This window comes from Antechinus flavipes, chromosome 3 (genome assembly GCF_016432865.1).
Source record: "Antechinus flavipes isolate AdamAnt ecotype Samford, QLD, Australia chromosome 3, AdamAnt_v2, whole genome shotgun sequence".
Classification (NCBI taxonomy): Eukaryota; Metazoa; Chordata; class Mammalia; order Dasyuromorphia; family Dasyuridae; genus Antechinus; species Antechinus flavipes.
Genome location: NC_067400.1, coordinates 577,928,337 through 577,948,028, shown reverse-complemented (window position 1 = coordinate 577,948,028; position 19,692 = coordinate 577,928,337). Strand labels below are relative to the sequence as shown.

Genomic DNA, 19,692 nt, shown 5'->3' with positions numbered 1-19,692 from the left:
TGGGGAGCACTAGAGAGTTAGGAGAGATGATAGTCAAGGGAGACTAAGAACAGTCAAAACTTTGAAAGGCTGCCTGTGGAAAGTGAATGAAGAGCTGAATCTTGAAAGGAACCAAAGAACCTAGAGGGGGCAGGTGATGAGAGAGAACATTCTAGGCCTGGGGACAGCCAGTAAAAGAAGTATTTGTATAGGGAGCTTGGGAGGAATAAAATAAAGTAAATAATATGGGGAAGGTAGCAAGGAGCCAGGGTATGGAAGGCCTTAAATGCAAAGTGGATGATTTGATCCTGGTGTTAATAGGGAGCCACCAGATTTGATGGGTTTGAGGCTTGACATGGTCAGGTGTATATTTTAGAAAGAGACTTAAAGCACAGTGATAGCTCAGTAAGATGTGTTGAGGACCTATACTATTTATGAATGACAGTATTTAAGGATAGCAATAGAGGCAGCTAGGCGGCGCAGTGGGCAGAGCACCAGCCTTAAGTCAAGAGGACCTGAGTTCAAATGTGACCTCAGACACTTAGCACTAACTAGCTGTGTGACCCTGGGTAAGTCACTTAACCCCAATTGCCTCAGCGGGGGAAAGGGGTAGCAATAAAGCAAAAACTACTGGATTTTGTACAAAAGGAGTTGAAGAGAGCTGACTTAGCTCTCCTGCTCCAGAATGCTCTGTTCCAGATGCTGAATTAGACCATTTTTTCTGTCAGTGTAGTCAACTGGAATTTCAGTAGGTGGTGGTATATCTCTAGAGAGGCTGTTGAAGATCATGGGTGTATTGATTAGGAGAAAACTGCAGAGGGCAGTAAAGTACATTGCTAAAACAGTGATACGCTGCTTGTTTTCTCTTAGGGTTAATTTCTCCTCTGAGGCCTATGACTTAGAGATGAGTTGTCTCTAAACTCTTCCATTTGCTCCTCAGGGTTCCTGTGTAGTTTTCTTTTTGTTTGTTTGTTTTTTGGTCCTTTTTTTAAAATTGAAGCTTTTTATTTACAAAGCATATGCATGAGTAATTTTTCCAATATTGACTCTTGTATAACCTTTTGTTGCAAATTTTCCCCTCCTTTCTCCCACCCCTTTCCCTAGCAGGCAGGTAGTCCAATACATGTTAAATATGTTAAAATACATATTAGATCCTGTATATATATATATATATATGCATATATATATATATATATATATATATATGCATATATATATATATATATACACATAGTTATACAGTTATCTTGTTGCGCAAGAAAAATCAGATTAAGAAGGAAGAAAAAGAAAAATTGAGAAAGAAAACAAAATGCACGCAAATAACAACAGAGAGAGTGAGAATGCCATGTTGTGTTCCACACTGTTCCCATGGTTCTCTCTCTGGGTGCAGAGGGCTCTCTTCATCACTGAACAATTGGAACTGGTGTGAATCATCTCATTGCTGAGAAGTGCCATATCCATCAGAATTGTTCATTGTATAATCATCTTGTTGCTGTGTATAATGATCTCCTGGTCCTGCTCACTTCACTAGCATCAGTTCATGTAAGTCTCTCCAGGCCTCTCTGAAATCATTCTGCTGGTCATTTCTTACAGAACAATAATATTCCATAACATTCATATACCACAATTTACCCAGCCATTCTCCAACTGATGGACATCCACTCAGTTTCCAATTTCTAGCCACTACAAACAGGGCTGCTACAAACATTTTGGCACATACAGGTCCCTTTCCCTTCTTTAGTATCTCTTTGGGGTATAAGCCTAGTAGAAACACTGCTGGATCAAAGGGTATGCACAGTTTGACAACTTTTTGGGCATAATTCCAGATTGCTCTCCAGAATGGTTGGATTCATTCACAACTCCACCAACAATGTATCAGTGTCCTAGTTTTCTCACATTCCCTCCAACATTCATCATTATCTTTTCCTGTCATCTTAGCCAATCTGATAGGTGTGTATGTAGTGGTATCTCAGAGTTGTCTTAATTTGCATTTCTCTGATCAATAGTGATTTGGAACACCTTTTCATGTGACTACAAATAGTTTCAATTTCTTCATCTGAAAATTGTTCATAACCTTTGACCATTTATCAATTGGAGAATGACTTAAACTATTATAAATTTGAGTCCGTTCTCTGTATATTTTAGAAATAAGGCCTTTATCAGATCCTTTGGATGTAAAAATGTTTTCCCAGTTTATTGCTTCCCTTCTAATCTTGTCCGAATTAGTTTTGTTTGTACAAAAACTTTTTAATATAACCAAAATTATCTGTTTTATGATTAATAATGATCTTGGTTACAAATTCCTTCCTTCTCCACAAATCTGAGAGGCAAACTATCCTATGTTCTTCTCATTTGTTTATAGTATCATTCTTTATGTCTAGATCATGAGGATTCCTATTTGTGACCCTTTAGCTTCCACAAAGGGATCCCATATTAATTGGTTGTTCTTTGTTACCATGTTGGACTGAAAGATACAGTGCCTACCATGTATAATGTACTCTGCTCAGTGCTGAGGGGATGAATGCAGATAAGACATGGCTCCTGCTTTCAAGAATTTTAAAATATATGTGACACAAATATTGTGTATGTCTATGTATACATAGGCAATAACATGTACATAAATGTGTAATACTGCAAGAGTGTATCCCATTAAAGTCTTGTCTTGATGCTTGATTATGACATTGAGGCAACTTGACTCTCAAAAGCTACAGAGAGATAACATCCAAGCTCAACTAAGTCGTACAAAGCTAGAATGAGTTGGAGTACAAGCACTCCCAACAATAAGCTGAGTATACATTATCTAAAAATTGAAGTCCTGTGCCAGAAAGTTGGCCATGAGGTGGATTGTTGAGAAGACCATTGCAACTCATGAAGATTATCCATTAAGATATGAAGAGTAGCAATTAACATCTTTAAAGGAAATAAGTCATCGTCAGTCACAAATCTGTATGTCAAGTAGAATTATGAGTACATAAGAGTATGAAATGCTTTTAGACTAGATGATATCTGTATTAGAATTAGAGCACTGTGCTGAAAGATGATGTTCAAAGATCTTGGCAATTAAGCTCCTTATTCTTAAGAGTAGACTTATTTAAAAAAAATTTTTTAAGCATGTTATTGTATATCAGACTTCTAGTAAAGATAACTTCCTGAGCAAGAGCAGACTGCTCAGCTTTATGCTGTTGTGGCAAAAATCTACAACTTGTACCAGGTTGAATTCAGTGAGAAACTACAGTGACTTCTACCCAAGAACTATACAAAAAACCAGCCAGAAGCCAGTGAGTAATGGAAAAAGAGACTGCCAGCTAATTTGGTGCCATCATAGCTTGCTTCAGCACAGGCAAATAATTCTATCATGAGTAGAGACAGGCCAGAAATGTGTAACCTGCAAGGCTCTGTATCCAGAGGAGATAAAAGTGGCTCCTGCCAGCCCCCTGAATGCCTTGAGATTAGGACCTTGAAAGCCTCAGGGAACATCACTAACCAGTGCTTGTATAACAGTGCTCAAAAAGGGGATAACTCAATTGCCCAGGGACTGTGATCATAAAAGACATAAAACTGCATTGAAGATGCAAGTAGGCCTACTCTGGGGATATAGAAGTTTCGGCAGGAATTGTTAACTACCCTAGAAGAGCTGACGGAAAGCTACAATAAAAAATTATAGATCTAAAGATTTCTTACAAATGAATAATTTTGTAATGACTACAAACACAGACTAAAAGGAAAAAATGGATTTTCTACCAGGGCTACATGGATATCTAGAGGAATCAAGACAAAAATGTGTAATAAAAATGCTGAAGGGAAGAATTGAAAGGAAAATAACTTAAAAGAGAAAGTGATAAACCTTGCTTGATAACACTCCCTGAAAACTAAAATAGATCAATGTCTATGAAACAGCAGGAAAATTAGAATTTGAAAAGATTTTTTAAAATACAAGAAATTTTCTATATCCAATATCAAAAATGAAGGGGCAGCAAGATGGTGCAGTAAATAAAGCATCTGCCCTGGAGTCAGGAGGACCTGAGTTCAAATCCAGCATCAGACATTTAGCACTTCTGTGTGACTGAACAAGTCACTTAATCCCAGTTGCCTCACACCAAAAAAAAAAAAAAAAAAAAAAAAAAAAATCTGGCTATCAGGTCAAGGAGAGAGATTTTAAGTCATTGGAGTCCCCGAAAACCATGACTACCCCCCCACCCCTATCTCCCCAGAAAAAAAAAAAAAGCCTGAACATTATATTTCAAGAAATCATAAATGAAAACTACCTAGATCCATTTGAACCAGAGGGCAGAGTAACAGTAAAAAAAAAAAAAAAAAGTCCATTAGTCATCTCTGGAAGACACCTCCTTTCCCCTAGTTCCCCAAGGGAAGATTTTAGGAATATTATAACCAAAATCCAGACATTTCACTAAAGATGCCTAAAAGACTATTTTATGGAGAATCCACACAAGACATGTACTTGTGTGATGGTCAGAAGCAACAAAACAAGGACACTCTAGGGCTTTTTGAACTTTGGAATTGATTGTATGACATGGGAGATGCTGGCAAAGAACTTGCCAGCATAGTGTGCCTGCATCAAAGAAAGTGCTGTGCTCTGTGAACAAAGAAACTCCAAATTTAGAGAATCCACCCAAATGTTGTCCCACCTGTGGTGATGCATTCTGAACTGGAACTGGTCAGCCGCAGTTGGACACACTGTAACTTCACTCTAAATAGTGATGTTGTTTAGTTCTCTTCCAGAATGAGGGATAACAACCAGTGTTTGTACTACACTAAAATTCTTTGTCATCTGTATTGAGAGTCATCATCCCTCACTACGAAAACTACAAAGATAAAATAAAGTATTTTACTGAATATTTTGTGACATCCATTAGGTAATTTAAGATGGTCCATGGAATCAAAGAGCAGCTAGATAGTGCAATGGATAGAATAGTGGGCTTGAAATCAGAAAGACTCATCTTCATGAGTTCAGATTAGGCCTCAAACACCAGCTGTGTGACACTGACCAAGTCATTTTACCCAGTGTGCTTCAGTTTCTCATCTGTAAAATGAGATAGAGAGGGAAATGACAAACTACTCCACTATCTCTGCCAAGAAAACTTGAAGTGGTGTCAGGAAGAATTGAACATGCTTGAAACAACCAAACAACAAAAATGTAATCAAAAAGTCAAGATTGGGAATAGTTATATTTGTTTATATTTGTGTATAGCACACACTCTGATAACAAAAAAGTTGGACTTGTAGTGAGAAGATTTGCTTTTATGACCTATCTCTAATTCTTACTAGCTGTGTAGCTGGTTGATTTTCTCCATGGATCGAGGTCTCCATTCATGCTACATATAATGGGATCTGAGGAGGAAATTTAAACTTATATAAGTGTGATCTGTTGTAATTTGACAAATTACATTTTTATTGTAAATTACATTATAATGTAATTTTGTTGTAATTACAATATACAAATTACATTACATAATTACAAATACATTTGACCATGGCTCTGTTTTCCCCTTTTTCCAAAAGAAGCAGTGCAGGAAGTGCTGTGCTTAAATGAAATTGTCTTTTAGGGAAGGAAGTGTAATGCTGGGTTTGAATATTCTTGAGGAAAAGGGGACAAGCTTTCAGTGTGGATTTGATCATAATGATTTAAAAGATATTAGCTAAATTCATTGGTTGTTGATTAATTCCCCAGCTGATTGGATCTCCCAAAATGTCTGTGCAAGAAAAATACCTGGGAGGGAGGATTTCTCAAACCAGTCCATCGGGTAAGTATTACAAATTTTTCTCTGTCAAATCCCAACACTGGCTATATTTTTCTCCTCCCTCCCTCCATCCCTCTTTCCCTCCTTCCTTCCTTCCCTCCCCCCATTTCTTCCCTCTCTCCCTTCCTTCTTTCCTTCCTCTCTCCCTCCTTTCCTTTTTTCTTCCTTCCTCTCTCCCTCCCCTCCTTTCTTCCCCTCCTTCTTTTCTTCCTTTCTTCCTTCCTTCCTTCCTTCCTTCTTTCCCTCCCTCCCTCTTTGAAATAAGAAAGAAAAAGACATAATTCACTGAGGTATCAAAAATTTTAAAAAGTAATAATGTTTGAAGTGAATTATTATCTATGGAAAACTAAGTCTGAATGGATATTGACATGTAGATATAGAGGATGGAACAAACAGTTGTGGTTTCTTAACATGATAATTATCTGAAATAGCAAACAGGTACTTAAGACAGGAGGGGAGAAGTATGTAGAATTATGTGAGAAAGAAAATAGCACTATTAATTACTTTATTCTTTGTTGTTTTTGCAGTCATGTGGGCTGTCCATTGTCTCCTGTCCCACAAGATCCAAATTCCAGTTGGATGCCAATGTATTCTGGTGGCATCATTGGAGATGTGGGAATTTAGTTCTTAAAGCACCCTCTCCTCTATATGAATTTTGCAGAGTTGCTTATGAAAGCTCATATGCCACATTCCAAAAGGGAAATGCAGTTGTTTAGATAAGTGCCTCCTCTGACAACATAGCTGTGTAATTCAATAAAAAGTATCTACTTTCTGTAGAGGTTTTTGTTTTGTTTTAAATACCCTCCAATACCTTGTGGAGCTTGTAGTCAAATAAGGTAATTTGTCAAGAATATAAAATGATGCAAAAGTGTATGAAAAGGACACACAAAGAGACAGTATTACAGTGGGCAGGAATGAGCTTGAGATGAGCCTCAGTGTTAACAACAGATTAATTAACAGCATGTTATATGTATGATGATGTATTTGGATCTTTTCCTTTTTTTTTTCTTTTTCATTTTTGTTCAAGTGCTATTGAAATATCATTCATTAACTTCTTTAAAAAGAAACTTTAATTTTTGGTCACTTCATCTTTCTATGGCTCATGCTCATTTGAGGGTCCTTATGGTGTTGGTGTGGCATAAGATAATAAAGAAAAATCTCACTTTCAAAATCATTTTTATATATAAGTAAATATGCATGTGCATGCAGGCATGTATGTGTATGAACGAAAAGACAGCGTTAAAAGACATGGACAAAACAAAACTCATTATCTTTCCTCTCAACCCAATCCTATTCCTAACTTCCTGGTTTCTTCCCAGGCACTCAATTTTACAACGACCTTCCACCACCACCCTAGTTCAGACCCTGCTCCTCTTTTTCTTGAACTATTGAAGTAGCCTCATAATTGGTCTTCCTACCATCATCAATGCCTATGCCCCACCAAGACAAATCCTGATGAGGTTAAAAAAAAAAAATCTATGAAGACCTGAAGATAGTTATTATCAGTGTGCCAAAAGAGCTTATAATTCTGGGTGACTTTAATGCTAGGTAGTCTTAGACTACCACATATGGCAGGGAGTCCTTGGGAGGAACAGAGTTGGAAACAGTAACAACAATGATCATTTACTATTAATGATTTGTGCACCTTATGACCTCATCACCAATACTGTATTTCCTTTACCTAAATTCAATAAAACATCATGGATGCACCCTTGTGGCAAACGTCGGCATTCATTAGACTATTTGATTGAAAGGAGAGACAGGCATGGAGGTAAATAGACTGGCTACATTCAGACCTCCCTTTATCTAACCTGCTCTCCACGTTGCCACTAAATTTCTAAGACTTTATAATTCCATTTGCTTCTTGACTCAGAAAAAGCCATGAAGTGACCAGGCGAGAGAAAAACAGAGCAGCCAAAATAATGAAGTTTTAAGAGCGTTTATTGCTAGCTAGCGACTGAACCCCAACACCAACATGGGAGGGGTCAGTAATGAGTGGCCTCAGGGCCATATAGTTATAGAAAGAAGAGAGAGACATCAAAATGTTTCTTGATACATTTGTCATAATAAAGGAATTTCTGTTCTAAACAGGAGGCAAAAAAAAAGTTATCACTCTAAGGGGGTCATTCTCAAGCAGCAGCAAGCAGCATTTCTTTAAGCTTATCAAGTTGTCCAGGTCTCAAGATCTCAGATGAATACATCTGGGTTGTTAAAAATACCATCTGTATAAGGGAATGAAGAACTAGTAATAAACTTCTAACTAACCATGGTCAGATTTGAACATGGGTCCTTCTGACTTCAGGACCCATACTCTTTCCATGTGCCAGCTACCTGTCCCTGCTCCTTTGTTTCTAAACCCAAATATAAACTCTTCCATTAAAAGCCTTTCAATAAAATCCAACCCATCTTTCTGGTCTTCTTACATACTATCCTTTCCCCCACATTCTGTGCTTTAGGCTGACTGACTGACTGATTTCTGATCTCCCTGAACCTTACCCTTGAATAGGTTATGTTCTTTCCCTCCCCCAATTATTAAACCTCCTCCAACTACAATTACTTGTAATTAAGCAAGTCATTAATCTCCCTAGACTAAAGTTTTCCTCCTCTGTAAAATGGCTTTTTGAATGACTCTTTTGTGTTAAATTTTGGTGAGAAGAAGTGGTGGCTAAAGGGTATTAATGTGGAAAACAGTGTTAGACCAAGGTGATTTATGCTGAAATTCTACTGAGCACATCCAGCTTAATTCACCTTCCTTCAGCCTCTGCTATGTGCAGAGGATGGGAAGGATAAAGGATTTAAAATGACAAGACAGACAGGCAGTAGGGAAAGATTTGCAAAGCACTTCATGTTTATTCATTTTTTCAATCTTCATTTTACAGATGAAGAAACTAAGTTAAGTTAAGAGGTTGGATAACTTGCTGAAGGTCACCCAGCTTTATATATATATGTATATATATATATATATATATATATATATATATATATATAATTTTTTTTTTGAGGCAGGATTTGAATCCAGGTCTTCCTCATCCAAGTCCTGTACGCTAGTCAGTAGACTTGGATTTGAACTGTACCTTATTGGCTCTGTGATTGTAGCACAAGTTGGTTCATTTTTCAAAACTTCAGGGGCCCTTATCTGTATGATGAGACTAATACTGCTTGTTCTGCCTCCTTCACAGGGTTTTTATGAGAAAGTACTTTGTTGTAAAACCTTGGGGCATTATAAGATATGAGTTTTTACTCATATATACATCTCCCCTCAAAGATTTATAATAGGGAGGATGTAATGCACCCAAATACTTGTAATGTAAAAGTGAACAAAAGTATAAGTGAATTGTTATATAAGGTCTTGAAGGGAAAGATAATTTCCTATATCTCAGATTATAATCCTAATCATGCTGAAATCCTTCTTTACTTTCTTTATTAGGCCTCAGTTTTGCAGCTTGGTTGGGAGGTGGGGGAGATTGAGATAAACTAGGAGACTTAAATTTTTACCCTAATTATCAGCCATTGGACCAGAAGAGAGAGAGAGCTGATGGGGCAGTGAGAAGACTTGGTTCATAGCCCCTGCTGGTGCCATGACCTTGTTCAAGTCACTGCCAAAGCCCTGAGTCACAGTTTACTCCTCTTAAATGAGGGAGTTGGGCCAAATGGCTTCTCTCAGTGTATGTATATTTGATCCACTCGCATGATGTGGGGATTGCGTTTGCTTAGAATTGAGAGGGCAGCCTATGACATAACTAATTAGGATTTTAGTATTTTGTTGTCTGCTCTTGGTTAAAATTTTCTTGACCATCTCTCTTTTTTGAAATTCACATTTGAGATTCCAATGGTTTAAGATATACCCAGTGTAGAACCTCCCTGTCCTGATTTAGATCAGCAACTTCTCTGACTTACCTAAGACTGCCTCAGAGCCAGGCTGGCTCAGATTGAAACCAAGTCTTACTGCTCCAAACCAGTCCTCTATGTACTCTGTCATACCACCTTTCGTCAAGGTCAGAATGGCATTCTAATCAGCCCAGACTAAAACTGATGATGACAAAGGCAATGTGATGTTGAAGAAAGAGGGTTTTGGGGCCTCTGCATTAGGAAGCCTGAGTTCTGTTCTGGCTCTGGCTCTGGCTCCGGCTCCATGGTAGTAAAGGAGACTACTTTCTTAACTGAAGTGGAGATTTTGAATTAATTGACCCTTAAGATCCCTTTCAATCTTACATTTTAATCTTTTTCTTGTATCCTTTGCACCTAGCATGTTTATTGGCACTTAGTAGGCTCCTGAATGCTTTGTTGATTGGTTGATGGTTCAAAAATTGAATTTCTAAAGCCTAATCTCCTAAAACATGGATCTTCCAATTTGTATTTAACTTGTATGTACTATATTCCTGCAGTAGAGGGTAAACTCCTTGAAAGGGCAGGGATTTTTTGGTATTCATTTTTGTGGCCCCAGCGCCTAGCAGGGAGCTCTGCACTCTTCTAATGTAGATGTTTACTGAATGTTTGAATTGAATTCAATGTCAGTTTTTTGTTCAACATGTTTTCCAGGAGTTCTAAATAAAATATAAACTCTTCGGACTAGCTTTCTAGATTCTCTAGAACCTGGTCCCAATGATTTCTTTCCTATTTTTTTTTCTGAATTAGAACTATTTTCACTATCCCATTATCTCATGCTGTTGCCCTATCATCACATGGGGAAGTTTTCTCATTACTTCTGCCCAACAAAATCCTCTCTCTCTCCTTCAAGATCCAGCTAAAACCTCTTCTGAATAATCATATTTGTATATATAGTGCTATAAGTTTTATAAAGACCTTTTTTTTTTTTTTTTTTTTGCTGAGGCATTTGGGGTTAAGTTCTTGCCTAGGGTCACTTACCTCGGAAGGGTTAAGTGTCTGAGGCCAGATTTAAACTCAGGTCCTTCTGACTTCAGGATTGGTGTTCTATCTATCTACAGCAGGATAGCTGCCCCTAAGATCTTTCTTTATACACCCTTTTGATAATATTGTAAAATTATCTATTTCACAGATTCAAGAAACGAATTATAAATTGCTCAGAATCACACAGTTAATATACATTGCAACCAGTGTTCAAACCTGGTCTCCTCATTCCACAGTCCAATTCTGTTTTCACTACATTATGCCACTTTAACTCCAAGTCATATTGAACTTTCCTTTTTCCAAATTCCTATTGATTGCATATTTTTTGCATTTAGTAATATTGAATATGTATAATGTATATATTTGCATATTGTAGTAATTCAGATATCAGTTTGCTGTTTCACATTTGTAGAAATTTATTTGAGTCTTTACTAGATTGTAAATTCCCAATGGGTCATCTATTTCTTTAATATTCTTCATAGCTCCAGCATGGTCTTGGTCACAGAACAAAAACAAGATAAATATTTGATCTTATTTTGAAACTAGGCAGTTCCAGATAGCTGGAATAGCTATGAAAAGGTGAGCTGTTGGCTTGTGATTTAATTTCCAGTGTGGGTTTAGGGGTGATTTTTGCTAAATGATTTCAGTGAGTCAAAGAAATACTGGGAGTACACTAAAGGTGGGTAGTGGCACTTGTTTCAGATTCCAATTTGGTTCAGAAGGGCAGTTCCCTGGGGACCGAATGGCAGACCCCAGTCTCAGAGCCATACAGAAGCCACTTCAGCCGCTGCTCAAGTGTGGCTGACACGGCCATCGGCACATCATGTTCCGACATCGTTGAAGGTAAGTTTGAATTGTTAATGAAATTGCTGACATTGTACTGCCTTTTTAAAGATTGTAGTCTTGTGGTTTCACGTGTTCATAAAGCCAGTCTAGTCTAATCATATACCAAGTTTGTTTCTTCAAAATGTCTCACATCCAACTCTCCATTTCATTGCCATCATCCTAATCCAGTTTCACTTGATAACTCGGGATAAGGAACCTTTTTTCTGTCAAAGGCCATTTGGATATTTATAACATCATTCGAGGATCATACAAAATTATCAACCTTAAAAGAACTCAAGGTTATTGTCACCTGCTGTGGCCTTGGCAAGGTCAAACCAAATGATTTTACAGGCCTTATCTGGCTCTTGGGCTTTGCCTGTGATACCTGAACTATTGCAGTAACCTCCTCATTGATCTCCTTGTCTCTCTCAGTGATAATAAGTAAATAATCTTTTAAAAATACTGGTTTTTTCATTTTACGTCATAATTCAAGAATAGTATTTCGAGCTCTGTAGCTTCCTTGATTTAGGGGACTGCCTACCAATGAAGATACAACCTTGTCTTTCCTGAGTAAGGAGTTTTTGTGAATTGCTGTTTCCAAAAATAATGCAGCACCTAGTTGCCAATCTTCTGTGAACTGATTTTTGTAATACAGACTTGCAGTCTGTCAGTGGGCTTAGATTCAGAACTCCAGTTTAGTTGGAGCTGCCAGAGTTTATATTGACTGGTATGTCCTTGAGAGTTCAGAGTCACTCACCCATGTCACAGCAGAGAGAGACTTTAGTAGAAAAATAATAATCATAGCTTATATTTATATTAGCACTTCTGAGTTCCTTGCTCAGTGACCTCTAGTGGTTTCCTGCTCTAAGAGGACAAGGCCCAAACTCCTGGGTTAAACAGGTAGATCCTGTCACTATCTATAACAAACTCTCTCCTCCAGCCATGTTAGTATCCTTGCTATCTGCTCATTCCCACCACTGTACCTTTTCTCAAGTTGTTTCTCTCCTTTTTCTTTCCTTTTCCATGAAATGTTCATTATTCCTTTCTCAGACTGTGTCTATCCTTCATGGTGTACCCACAATCCTATGTTATCCTTGAGGCTTTTCCCATTATGTTGCTTTCCACAGCATTCTTCTTTTCTTTATTATTCACTTAAATACTGTATTGCCTTGAAATGAGAATATGGATCTCTAGTTGTGAGATGTAGAAAACTGTCTTTTTCTCATCAATGGAAAAACAATAAATCTGGGTAGGGTGGATTTTCCCCAGATGTCCTATGTATATAATTCTTTGAGTAAAACAAAATATAGCTTTCTAGGTTACAGGATTTTTGGGAGGGAGAGGGGAAACAGCATGGCTGTCAGGTAGGGTGGTATAACCAGAATAATCCTGAGAAAACTAGAAATTCTTTTTTTTCTTTTTTATAGTATTTTATTTTTCCAAATGCATGCAAAAATAGTTTTCAATTTTCACATTTGTGAAACCTTGTGCTCTAAATTTTTCTCTACTCCCTCTACACCTTCCCCAAGACAACAAGCAATCTTAAGTTAAACCTGTGCAGTTCTAAATATTTCCATATTCATCATACTGTGCAAGAAAAATCAAAAGTGGGGGAAGAAAAACAAGCAAACAAACAACATCAACAAAAAGGTGAAAATATTATACTATACTTTCCATCACAGGTCTATTGGAACTGCCTTAAATCATCTCATTGTTGAAAGATGTCAAGTCTATCACAGTTAGTCGTCACATAATCTTGTTGTTGCTGTGTACAATGTTTCCTAGTTCTGCCCACTTAACTCAACATCAGTTCATGTTTTTCTAGGCTTTTCTAAAATCAGTCTGCTCATCATTTCTTAAAAAATATTCCATTACATTCCAATACCATAACTTATTTAGTCATTCTTTAACAGATGGGCATCCAGTTAATTTCTAAAAACTAGAAGATAATTCAATCAATTAGTAAATTAAGTGCCTCCTATATACTAGGCACTGAGCTAAGCCATGAAGATTTCAAAAAAGTCAAAGAAAATCTTTTCCTTCAAGGAGCTGACAATCTAATGGGAGAATCAACAAGCAAATACAAAAACAAAACTATATGGGAAATAATTGACAGAGTGAAAGCACTAGAAGTATGAGGAGTTGGGAAAGCCTTCCTATAAAAAAATGGGATTTTTAGTTGAGACTTAAAAGAAGCCAGTAGGCAGTTGAGAGAACATTTCAGCCATCGGGAAAGTCACAGAAAATGTCTGTAGGCAAGAGTAAGAGTGACCTATAGATGGCCAGTGTTACCGGTTTGAGAGAGCCAGAAATAGACAAGACAGAGAGAGAGAAAAGAGAATGTGTATTGTGATGATTGGAGCTGTACTCTTGGAAAATCACCTTAGTATGGAGAGATAAGGTAAGCAGATTTAGCAAGAGACTATTGAAAATAGTCCAGGTTTGAAGTAATGAAGGTCTTGAGCTGATAGTGCAGGCTGGTATGGAGATGAGATAGTGAAGAGTTGAGAATGACTTCTAGATTATAAGCCTGGGGGACTGGGAGGATGGTGGTGCTTTTGACAGGAAGAGGAAAGAGGTGGAGAATTTAGAGGGAAAGTTAATGACCTGAGTTCTTAGTGAATTGAATCTTAAGATATCAATTGATATACATACAATTTTTATACAATACATTGTAGGGAAACATATATATATATATATATATATATATATACACATACATACAATTTAAGATATCTGAAAGGCAGTTGGAAATGAGAGATTGAAGATCTGCAGAGGGATTAGTGCAGGGTAGGTAGATCATTAGTATAGAGATAGAAATTAAATCCATGGGAACTGATGAGATCACCAAGTGAAGCAGTATAGAGGAAAAAGGCTTGGGACAGACAGAACCTTGTGAGGGACATTGATGATTGGAGGGCATGATTTAGGAGCAGATCCAGCCCAGGAGGATGAGGAGTGGTGGACAGGTAAGTAGGTAGGAAGAGAACTAGGAGAGACTGATGTCCTGTAAGAGAGTATCCAAGTAGAGAAGAGAGAAACTTCTGCAGTCTGCCATAGACTGCAGAGAGATCAAGGTCAGTGAAGATTGGGAAGCAGCTGTTGGATTTGGTAACCAAGAGATTATTAGTAACTTGGAGAGGGCATTTTCAGTGGAATGATGTCATTGGAAGCCAAATTGTAAAGGGTTAATTAGAAAGGGAGAGGAGGTGCCTATTGTGGACAGACTTTGTGGGGAGTTTAGCTTCCAAGTACAGAAGACAGGATAGGAATGGAAAGGCTAGAGGAGATGTGGGCATGTTGGTAATGAGTGAGCCAGTGGTCAGGGACATATTTAAAAGAAGGGATAGACTGGGGGTGACTTGGGGGGGGCAATGTGTTGAAGATGGGATTGGATGGGGTCACTGAGCAGGTAGAGGGATTAGGAGTAAGGAGTGAGGGAGGAGAGAGTCAGAAGACATCTGAGTGATAGATGAGGAAGAGGGAGTCCACAGCACATGGCCTGAATGTTTTCCATAAAATAAGAGGCAAAGTTCTCGGTGTTGTGGGGAGGAGGAACCACGAGTGGTCTGAGGAAGCGTGAAAAGGTTTAGAAGAGCTGCAGTGGAGAGGGAGAAGGGAAAGGGAGCTAGCTGATAAAGGAAGTGTGGTGGGACAATAAGGACCCAGGTGAGATTGTTTAGCCTCATTTTGTAATGGACCCAGGCAGAACAGTTGTGTGTTTTACTCCTTTAAGTGGCATGTATATAGGAGCAAAGACAGCAAATGGTGGGAGAGATTCAAGGATGAGCCTTGGTGGTGGGACATAATCAGTAAGGCAAAATGATAAGGATTCTAAGGATTCGAGAAAGGGAGACTTGGTTCACGAAAGGACCAAGATGTGGACAAGAGAAGAGAATGGCTAATGCTGGGCAGATGGCTTGGGAGAGAATGTCCACAGTGTGGACAAAGAGTAGGATTTTGTGAAGGAAGACAGAGATTAGTGGAAAGCTAATAGGTTTTGTTTGTTTAAAGGGATTTTGGAATTCTTGAAGGGGAAGGTGTGATAGCAAGATCTTTGTGGGCAGTGGAAGTGGAGAGTTAGAATGGGAGCTCCCATGGAGTTCATGGGAAGTGAATGGGTTGAGGGAACTGAAGTCTCCTAATATTAGAAGAGGACTTGGGGAGGAGAAAAAAATAGTGAGCCAGGTATCAAATTCATTGAGGAAGGAAGAGGATTAACAAGGGGTGTGGGGAAAGGAGAGGTGGTTTAGGATTCTATAGACAGGTTATCAGGATTGTGATTGGGTGTAAATAAGAATAGTATGAAGCTCAAGGGAGGACAAATTACTGAGTGATGATGGGACTAATTCAGGGGGATGTGTGATTGGGGTATATAATAATTCTTGTTGCTCTCTTTTTTCCCTACTTGCTTTCTCTCAAATGATAATAATTACAGTTTCCTAGTAGGCAGAGACTTCAACTTAGTGCTTTTAGATCTCTCTTTAATGTCTTTAGTATTGGCTCAAGAAATACTGATTGATTGAAAAGATATGGTAGTCATTCAAAAATTTTAATAATGGATTTGGTATCTTTTCAGGTATTTCCTTTAAAAAAATTTATTTCCTCTACTACTGTTAGTTTTGAGTTAGCTAGAATATTAAAAGTAAGTCGTTTTTTAGGCTTGTGTGTATATTGAATAGTCTTAGGGAACTTAAGTGCTGATTACCCTTAGAAATCATCTTGTCACATTCTTACCTGAGCCATGAAATTCCTGGACAGTGTCTTCTTTTGGATATCTCCAATGCCCGGGAATTTTTTACTTCCCAAGGCATCTCATTCTTTATCTTCCACCCTATCTCCATTACTTTTTGTTTATATCAAATCAAAATACCATTTATTTGTTTATACCAAAGTTTATATCAAATCAAAACCTTCCTCTATGTAACTTCACACTGATTGAATATAACTTTGTCACTCTAAGATCTAGTGAAACCTTATTTTTCCTTTACATTATCTTTCAGATGTTTGAAGATAGTACTCATGGCCTCATTAATCTTCCAGGCTAAAAAATCCATAGAATATTTAGATATTAGAGATCGCTAAATCCATCCCATTCTTTTTCTGTACATAGAAACAGAACCAGAGATTAAGTAAAATAAATATCCAGATATCCAAAAGACCAACTAGGATCAGGAATGATATAAAGAAAAGATTAATAAAATCATGACTATAGAATCTGGTGCATTGACAATGGGCAAGCAAGCAAAATTAAAAACACAGTGTGCTTCAGTGTTGCTGGAGTGAAATCTGAGAGTTACTAAGAATAACTTTGCATTTCCATATGAAGCCAGGTTTGGGGTGTGTGAACCAGGACAGTCAATTGCTCAGGCACCATGTCCCCTTGCTGGTCTGAACACTGAAGGAGACAAAGACTTCATTTTTTTTCCCCTAGGATAGTTGTTTCATACTCAAATTCATTTAGGAATGGCAAATGTCACTGGGGTAACTATGTGGCATTTAGTTGTGCCATGGACTTAGGGAAAATTTCTTTTTGCTGGAGTTACAGTTTGTGGTTGCTGATCTGTGAGAGGAACTAATTCTTTTCTCCTTTTAGGATCCTTAAAGCCTTAATTTCTTGACTAAGAAAATGCCATCTCTGGGGGGACAGGGAATAGAATATAACTTTAAGAGGAAGGCCTGGAGATGTGGCTCTAGAAACAGCCAGTGCTGCCTTTTGTGGGTTTATCTTGGCAAGTAGCAGTTGAACTCCTGGAACTCACACCACTCTTCTAAGCTGATGTCCCTTTCTCTACAGCAGCTGAACTTGGGAAGGCTTGATGCTTTTTTCCTGGCTTATAGAAGGCTCTTCTTTCTCCAGAGTTTTGCAGCTCTAGTGGCAGCTCATCCTTCCAGCCCATCAAAAGCCAAGTAACCATTCCTACAGCCCATGTGATGCCATCTACTTTGGGGACCTCTCCAGTCAAGCCAGCTTCCACCCACACGGGGCTGCTTTCCTCCAAACTGCCTGTGTCGGGATTGTCTGAAACCTCGGGACTGCCCCGGAATGGAGACCTCAGCACCATGAAGAGGTCTCCAGGCCTGCCTAGGGATCTCATGTACCTCTGTGGAACTCCTGGAGAAAATGGAATTGAACAATCCTGGTTTCCTGCTTTGGGCCACGAAAGGGAAGAGGAGATGACGAAGTTTGATACTCCCAACATGGAGACAACTCTCAACCAGTCAGTACTGATGGAAACACTGTATTCAGATCCCTACTACCGATTCCACCTGCAGAATCCAGCAGCTGAGACAGGCAAGGAGTTGTATAAGGTATTGCCTGAGACTAAGAAGGCCCCAGGTGTTGGGGTTGGATGTGAACGAAATGGAGCCCATGTCGTTGCTGGTGGGCTGCTTCAGACAGCATCTGGCTTCCCAAAGCCTCTCCAGTCACAGGGATGGCTTCAAAGCCCTGATGCTTGGCATTCCCAGGAACAGTCTTGTGAACTCAGCTCATGCCGACAGCAGCTGGAGTCAATTCGGTTACAGATGGAACAAATGAAGGTAAACATCCCTTTTCTTGTTATATAATAAAACCTGGTGTAATGAAAACATTGGACTTTCAGACATGAGACTTGAATTTAAAAGTCCTGTCACTGCCACTCCTAGCTTGCCTGGGGAGAAATCATTTGACACTCACTAACTCTGGTTGTCTCATCTGTAAGATGGGGGAAGTCTTTTAAGTTGCACTGCTTAGTGATGGCATGTAGAAAGAGCACTGGATTTGGAGTGGTAAGGGTAGTGTTTGAATTCTGCTTCTGCCACTTACTAGCTACGTGACTTTGGGCTGCTTTTCCCTTCTAGCCCTTGGTTTATCTGTCAAATAAGGGAGTAGGATTAGTGGATCTCTTAGGTCCCTTCCAAAGTCTCTGATCTATACCTAGTACAGAGGGTATTGGCAAGAAAAATATTTGGTAAATATCAAAGAATGTTAGAAATGGGCATCACTGGAGATACAATGTTACATTGGTCATTCTTGAGCATTGATGTATTAAGGGGCGTTGGGGTGATAGATATTGTACACCTAGAATTATTTTGGTTTTGCCTTGAGTATTTAAAGTTGACCTAACCAAAAAGGAGGAAAAAATTTTTTATCTTGGAGGAACACTTTGAGACCACTGATCTTTAATACATAGAAGCAGTTTATAAGAAAAGAAAGTTAATAGGAGAAACACAAAAAAGCTTCTATTTCAGAAAAATTCCAAGTGCTGCTAAATGATGATGCTACGAGTGTGTATATAGATATATGTAACATCTTGTCCTCAAAGTTTTTAACTATCTGATTTGATTCTTCCAACATCCTTGTAAGCTGGAAAGGCAGGAGTTGTTAAGTCTCATTTTATAAATAAGGAAACCAAGACTTGAACTTAGCCAAGGTCACACAGCTAGTGTGAATAGAATCCCAAATTTGAACCCATTTTTTCAGACTTTACATCCGTGGTGTTTTTCCAGTTCTCTGCTTCCTCCATTGGAGTGGGTAGGGGTGGTAGGAAGAGGAATTCTTAGCCTCCTGATGAAAAGAACTAACTCAGCTGTGTACTTTGTCTCTGTTACCAGATAAAGCCTAACTGACCTTTCCTTAGAGCTTGGGATAGGGGAATATATAGCTTGCAGGCAGAGCCTCCCTCATGAATTCTTCCAATCCTGAAAGAGAGCTAAAATTAGTCAATAAACACAGGGTTCTCCCAGGCCCAGTCAAAACAGAGCTCAGCTGAAGATCATGCTGGCCAGTGACCAGGTGCCTGTCACAGTCCTTCTGTCATTTCAGTTCAGTGAGCTTAATAAGGACCTCAGCTATCTATCTACATGAACTGTTTGGGCGTGGGAGAACAGAAGATGGAATAAGGCACAGATCCTGCCCTTAGGGTGTTAGGGATCAAAATAGGCACATACACCAATATCTGGTCCAAAGCAGAACCAGTGGAATACAAAGCATAGACCTAAACCATGTGCACTGAGAGATTGGAGAAAGAAGTCACTGTCCGTTTGTGAGATATGGAAAGGTTTGATGAGAAGGCAGGCCTTGAAAGAAAGGCAGGAGTTCAGCAGACAGTGAGGAGCCCTTTCTGAAGGTTGTGGGAACTAGTACCAGTAGTGAGAGCAGAGCCTTGGAGAGGATGCAGAAAATGGTGAGAAGAGCCAGTCAGGTTTAACTGGAATGCCACTTAGACCTAGAGGAGGGAACAGTGACGGCCTGGAGCCTGCCCTTAGGTGGATGACC

General features: G+C 38.7%; 1 protein-coding gene across 4 annotated transcripts in view; it reads left to right on the top strand.

Annotated features, from left to right (window-relative positions):
* CEP85 (centrosomal protein 85) overlaps positions 1-19,692 on the top strand; it is a 46,357-nt gene that overhangs the window by 11,717 nt on the left and 14,948 nt on the right. Inside the window, exons 2-4 of one of the 4 annotated variants that reach the window (XM_051988146.1) lie at positions 5,669-5,741; positions 11,310-11,450; positions 17,293-17,975. In XM_051988146.1, coding sequence (XP_051844106.1) covers positions 5,687-5,741; positions 11,310-11,450; positions 17,293-17,975 — 879 coding nt within the window. In that variant the 5' untranslated portion in view covers positions 5,669-5,686. Of the gene's footprint in view, positions 1-2,854; positions 5,742-11,309; positions 11,451-17,229; positions 17,976-19,692 lie in introns of those variants that run through there. The other 3 variants (XM_051988147.1, XM_051988148.1, XM_051988149.1) reach the window with 3 other exon arrangements.